This window comes from Carettochelys insculpta, chromosome 3 (assembly GCF_033958435.1).
Source record: "Carettochelys insculpta isolate YL-2023 chromosome 3, ASM3395843v1, whole genome shotgun sequence".
NCBI lineage: Eukaryota > Metazoa > Chordata > Testudines > Carettochelyidae > Carettochelys > Carettochelys insculpta.
This window is the reverse complement of record NC_134139.1, coordinates 142096359-142103088: the sequence shown is the minus strand read 5'-3', so window position 1 is coordinate 142103088 and position 6730 is coordinate 142096359. Positions and strand designations below refer to the sequence as shown.

The following is a 6730-nucleotide window of genomic DNA, read 5'->3' as shown; positions in this document are numbered from 1 at the left end:
CCAGGGCAGTGACTCATAATGCTCATGGACACCGAGGGTGAAACAATCTGCTACAAACCAAACCCATTTTCTTCTCAGCTCCACCCCCCCCGCCTGAAATTTTGCATATCCTCTCAGAGCCTCATTGTCTATAAATGAGGACAAGGGAGTTACAGAAGATGCTAACAAGACCAGATGCAAATGGAGCTTCAGGCTGACCACAGTGTACGAAAAGAAAAGGGGAGACAGCTAGCCAGTAACAAAGCTCTTTTAAATGTAGACAGGAAACTGAATGCCTAGGCTTGTAGCTCTCAAGTGGAGGAGAGAGCTTTTGTGAAATGGGTATCTGCTGAAATGGCACTTCTCTGATGAGAAGAGGACAGAGAGGCTCCAGGATCCAGTAACTGCAAACATGACCCTCCCTGCTAGGTTACAGCCAACATTTCCATTTAGCGTGTAATGTTGTGAGGGGCAGTGAGATAGGGAAATGGCCAAGAGTCACATGAGGAGCTGTTAGTACACTGCCACAAATATGAAGCAGAGGGAGACCCTAGAGTTCGCAGAACTGAAGTAACAATAAGGGTCACAACAGTAGTTGCGTTCTCATTAAAATCTTTTACTAAGCAGCTTAGTTTACATAGCAGGAGGCTTTTCTGTTACATTTGGGTTACAGGTGTGATGCCAAGAAGTTTCATTCCATTAGCTAGAACAGAGCGTACAGCTTGGAAGAGGCAGAGTCGTGCCTGCAAAATAAAAACAACAATCAACATATTGCAGTCACTGCAGCGGAAGAGTAGTTTATACTTACAAGACTTAAGAGCCTGGTCTCAAGGAAGGGGTTAGGAAGAAGCCTGTTAAAAATGAGACAGGGATGCCTGTCTTTACAAGGAGTCTGACAATGAGAGTTTGTACAATACTATGATGACAAAGTACAGAATCCAAGTAGCAGCTCAAGGGCTAGAGCAGGGGAGGGGAACTTTTTTTGCTCAGGTACCACACACCTGTGAGAAGCCAAAAATAAACAAAACCCACAGGCACTGGCCTGGCCTTGTGGGGAGAACATAACAATGGCCATAATGGTTCAAACCAAAAGGTCCATCTAGCCCAGTATCTTGTCTTCCCACAGAGACCACAAGAGAGACAGACGTGCTCAAAACTCCCTCACCCTCCAGCCCCTTGCTCTCCTCCGTGTGGCCCAGAGTGAGGCTCTGGGTTTCCCTCCCTCTTGCTGTGGAGCAAGCCATCACTAGTGCTCCAGCCCTGCAGGGGAGGGGGAATAGCAGGGGAACTGAGGCCAGGAAACTTGTAGGGGGAGGAGTTCTGCACTTGGAGCCTAGTCAGCTCTTGGGGCAGGGGGTAATCACCAGGCTTGGGGCAGGAAGCAGCTTGGTTGGGACTGGGGAGTGAGCAGCTGGGCGGACACAGCCTGGCAGCTACTGGGAGGCTCCTGGCTCCCTGTCGGAAGCCCAGCAGTTGCACGGAGGCTCTGAGTGAGGAGCATGAGCAGATGGTTTAGCCTATTAACACACATTCTAAGAGACCAGGAAGGTGAAGTAGCAGCCCGTTAACATGTCTACAGTCACAGGACAAAAAGGTAGTGGTGGAGGGGATACTAGTGACTGTTAGTAACAAACCATAAATCCAGAGTTTTTAGTCAGTTTTTAATTTGTACTGGCTAGCGAAGTTTTGATTTTAAGCCCCCAGGCTCATGTCTGAGGATGAGGAGTCAGATACTGAGCGACTGCTTTATGAAAAGTATTTACCCATGGTGACAGGGTATTTTTTGTTGGAGCTAAAATTCATAACTTGCTGTGCCACTCCTGAATACCTTCCCCAGACCTGAAGGAGAGCTCTGTGTCAGCTTGAACGCTTGACTCTTTCACCAACAGAAGCTGGTTCAATAAACAATATTAACTGACCCACCTTGTATCTGGGGTAGTCACAGTACAGATCAAAGAAACCCCCAACTACTTGTTGACAGAGGTTTCTCCATCACCTTCCCAAACACAACATTATCACCAGATATTAATCAGTTGAGACACTACATAGAAAAGAGGAGTCTTCTCTGAGCTCCAGTTCCTCCCTCCTCTACTGGCTCCAGAGTACTCACTTTCTACTTGACAGACCAATATTTTAAGTCATTTATTGAACCTGGATGTATTGAACCAAACTTCAGAGCACCCCCAAACTGCTCACACCCAATGGCACGTAAGAGGAAATCCAGAAACAGAGCTAAAACTAATTTAGGAAGATTTTAAAAAGTCTGGTTTTATATTCTTTTGATGTGCCTTCACTAGTGATACTAACCGCACATGATTAAAATGCTGGCAAGACTTGCATAGCTTTTCATGCCACTGAAGTGTGTGAACTGGTATATGGCGAAATAAGATGGTGAGAACAATGTCAAATGTCACTTTGAAGAAAACACCTGGCCCTGTAAAACCTGCTGTTTTGTAAGGTGCCAAAAGGTGATGTACATGTCCTTTGCATTATTGGACTTGTTTTCACAGTAGGTGGAACAAGCTGCCAAAAGGCAGACTTATCTCTTCTTTGGTCATGTCCCACTTGCATTGGGAATGAGCCACTTTAAAAAGCATCACAATATTAAGCCCTGGAGTGTGTGTTAGGAGACAAGGGGGGAGAATTTAACTTTCATTGCGCCTCAGGAATTTGACCATAATTCTATCACATAAATAAATAAATACCCTTACTGAAAGGAGCCTTAAAGTCAATGAAGCTTTAAGCTCACCTATCTGAAATACCTTCTTTACAATCTTTTTTCTGATATTTTTTCCACAACAAAACATTGCAAAACTCTACCCTGAAGAGTCAAAGGCAGAGAATTATTTTTTGAAATCAGTAGGAGAGAACACAAAAGGGTGGTGTAATTAGCACAGCATTTACTCAATACTTAAGGGATAAGATCTCTCCCCAAACATTTACAACCTTCTAATTTGCATCAGCCTCTATTGGTAGAACAGTACCATAGACAATTTGTATTGTATAGGTAGAATTAGGGAGTGGAGGTTCAATTACTTTACTTATCTCTGTCCTCCCACTTACAGCTAAGGAAACCGTCAGAAGTTAACCAGAATGTTATACTCTCAGAAATATTGGGGAGAAAATTCAGATCAATAGGGAGCAAATGCTCTCAAGTGATTCCCTGTAACTGGTGCTCAGAGTCACAACAAAGAGGTCCAGAGAGAGCCTATCACAGTCAGGGTGGGCTTCTAGCCATAAGTTCCTGCTACTCCCTTCAAAACAAGGCAATTCTGCAACTCATAATCAGCCTTACTCCTTCCCTGTAGTTAGCGCTTCTGAGAACACCTCTTAATTTCAAGTGGTTGGAGAGGGAACAGGTGTGTTCTCCTAAGCAGAGGGGTAGTTGAGTTAGTCTGTATCTTCAAAAGCAACAAGAGGTCCTGTGGCACCTTATAGACGAACAGATATTTTGTAACATAAGCTTTAATGGGCAAAGACCATCTGCTGAAGCAGATCTTTGCCCATGAAAGCTTATGCTCCAAAATATCTGTTAGTCTATAAATTGCCAGGTCGTCTTGTTTCTCTGAAGCAGTTGCTTGTCAGCATAGACTGTTTCTCTTAGATACCCAGCTCATCTATAACAAGTGATAGGCACACACCAATAACGTGCATTACCTGTGCTAGTTCAGGGGCACTGCCTTTCACTGGGAGCGTTTTATGAGCCACAGCAGCAAGATGGCTGAAACAGAAAATGTTGATTAGAACCAGCAGTTCCCTTAAGAAAGGCAATTACATGGGTTGCAGAAAATAGCAGAACCAGAAGATCCAACCCCAACCACCAGTCTTGGATCAGTTTATACAGGAGCTTTGAAAAGCAAATGGTCCTTTCCAGGATTGAATTAGGAATTTTCTCTCCTACAGCTGCCTCATAAAAGAAGATAAGATCTTAGAAGAACACGCTGCAAATATTTCCGATGGACCAAAGGTTTACTTGGTCTGGGCACTGTGGGGATTCCCACTCCCATGTCAGTGATCACAATTCTCCTGTGTTTCTCCTTCATCCCTCCTCCAAGAGAAAAGCTTGAGCCACAACATTTAGATGTAGGTCCAGCCCTGTTCCATGTATAAAGGGATGCAGATTTGTGTGTTTAGTTCTACCCACAAGGGCCAGTTGTGGAGTTTAGTTCCAGAGCACCCAGAGGCCTGGAGGTTCTAGATCTCCCTGTGCCCTCTTGTTGATTCTATGGGAGTTTGATTCTAATTAAGCTGAAAAGTAAAGCTGTTCAGCAATAGCAAATATTTCTTTCCTTACCTGAGTGTTAGAAGGTAGCTGACAATGTGCTTGGGCTGAAGATCTTCAGAGGATTTATACAGGACCTCATCATATCTGGGGAGAAGGTAAGGGACAGTTCAGAACTCAGTGTGCAATCACAAGAAGAAATAACTAAAGAAGTTCTTACAACAAGAATAAAGAAAGTGTGATTGCAGCTGCTGGGAACAGTATCGTAATACTGAAGTACATTTAAAACTCGCTGAATGTATACTGTAGATTTCAGAGCTCACAGCAGGTGGTCAAAAGCATAGACAATAAAAGTAATGGGTGCTGCTGGAATATTACATTCTGTTTTAAATCTTACTGCTTGTGGGTGCTTATGAGAAGAAAAGCCTCCAATAAATGACCACTTGAAGCACAGTCAGAAAGCAGTACCTTAAAGGATGTGGCCTTTTTATAAAGGGCCTGCAGAATTTTAAGCAACTAAAGGGACTTTCATAAAATTACAATTAGTAGATACAAACAAACATGTTTGTTTTCAGAATACTGAAATTCAGACAGCTGAGATGAAAACCAATACTAAAATTCAAACACGTACTGATCAACAGCAAACAGTTTGGCCGTGTGCTCTCTGTGACTGGCTGTAGAAATAACCCTACGCCTGCTAGCTTTGAGCTTCAAGGTAGGACTGAAAGCGGGTCCTCTGCCACTCTGCTCTTTGACAGATTTCCAAGCTCTCCCATCCCAAAGCACATTCTTAGAAAAGCAGAGCCTCCCAGGTAAGCAGTCTCTCTTGTGGTCAACTTACAGCACATCTGGGGAGTGGACATAGTAAGGATGGCTTTGGGGACACCTCAGCAATCAGGCAACAGTCTTAAAGGAACTGCACCTCTACAATTGCTTCCCACTGACCTACCTTGCAGGCACACCCAAAATCAACTGGTTTATTATTTGTACTACTGCAGTGCTAGGAGCTCCAGACATGGATGAGGAATTCTTGGTGCCAAATGCTGCACAAAACACAGGACAAAATTATTTCCAGCCCCAAACAGCACACAGCCTAATGCACATGTGCTGCAGCGGTGGCCCTCTGCAGGTTCTTAGGGGAAATGTAGCAGTTGGCAACTGCCAGCCTAAAGGGGACCTGAGTTGCCACAGGATGTAATTTTAGTTGGAAAAGAACAACTGTGGCTGGTCACCTGAGTGAAGGGATCAGTGTTACAAGCTGAGTTCCATTTAAACGTGCTTAAGAACACCATGAGCAGTTGCTCGAGCTATCAAGAGGCTATTAAATGAAGAAGTTTCTCTCCGCTACTTCAGTCTGTTAGCCACATGAAATAAACTAAGGAGCAGAGCCTGCTGAACGTGAGCATTTCTGGTCCATGGGAAATAAAAAAAAAAAATTAAAAAAAACCACCCTCTCCCCAAAACCCATTCCATCTCTCTTCTTTGGTCATGTCCCACTTGCTTGGGAATGAGCCGCGTTAAAAAGCATCACAATATTAAGCCCTGGAGTGTGTGTTAGGGAGACAAGGGGGGGAGAATTTAAGTTTCATTGCTCCTTGGGAATTTGACCATAATTCTAACAAAACCCATTCTGCTTCAGAACAAAACCCATTTTTTAAATGTACTTTGAAAGGACAAAATAGGGAGGAAAAAATAGTTTTCAGCTTTTTGAAATTGATCCTGGGAGCCCAAATGCCAAGGTTCCAGCTTCAGCCAATTAAGCTGGGAGTCTCACCTGTAGGTAGCTGGGGCTCCCAGTACTATGGTAGAGAATATGGAAGCCCTGGGTCTGCTGCCCTGGCCCGCCACATGGTTGAACCACCTGTGTTTCATCCGAAGTTCATCTACACATTTCTGTGAAACATTCTGGTTTCAACAAACCGAGATTTTCTGACTGAGCCCTAGTTTTGCCAGAAAATTTCTGAGCAGATCTCCCAAAGTATTGTCCTGTGTAGCCTCTAACTGCTAGAGCTGGGGAGTGGATAAGGGATGGATGGCTTGATGATTGCCTGGTCTGTTGATTATTGCTGAAGTACCTGACACTGACCACCATCACAGACAGCATATGGGGGCTAGACAGTGCGTGTATGTTTGTTCTTACAGTGAGTGGAGTAAGTCAGCTTCTGCAAGGAAGATGTGCCACTGCAATTCTACCATCCAGAGGGATTTACCAGGCTACAAACATCATCATCGAGGGCAGAGGTTCTCAAAGGTCATTTCACTGTGATCCCCTTTTGACAAGAGTTACCACAAAATCCCAGGAGGGGGACTGAAGACTGAGTCCACCCAGGTCCCCCTGTCCTTGGTGTGGGAGGGAAGCAAAGCTGAAACCTAGGTGCTTCACCCCCAGGCAGGGGCATGTGTAACCTTAACAGTGGGCACCGGGGCTTTGGCCTGAGCCCTGGGCAGTGAGGCTTGGGCTTCAGACTAACTGTTGCCTAAGGGACAACACAAGCCTTAACAATGCCACTACAATAGGATCGAGACCCA

The 6730-nt window shown here is 44.6% G+C and overlaps 1 protein-coding gene across 3 annotated transcripts in view; it reads right to left on the bottom strand.

Moving 5' to 3' along the window:
- Positions 1-579: 579 nt before the first annotated feature.
- Positions 580-6730, bottom strand: part of RARS2 (arginyl-tRNA synthetase 2, mitochondrial) — a 57265-nt gene continuing 51114 nt past the window's right edge. For all 3 annotated transcript variants that reach the window (XM_074990902.1, XM_074990903.1, XM_074990904.1), the window contains 3 exons: positions 4274-4348; positions 3637-3700; positions 580-722 (listed from right to left, as the gene is read on the bottom strand). In XM_074990902.1, coding sequence (XP_074847003.1) covers positions 636-722; positions 3637-3700; positions 4274-4348 — 226 coding nt within the window. In that variant the 3' untranslated portion in view covers positions 580-635. The remainder of the gene's footprint in view (positions 723-3636; positions 3701-4273; positions 4349-6730) is intronic.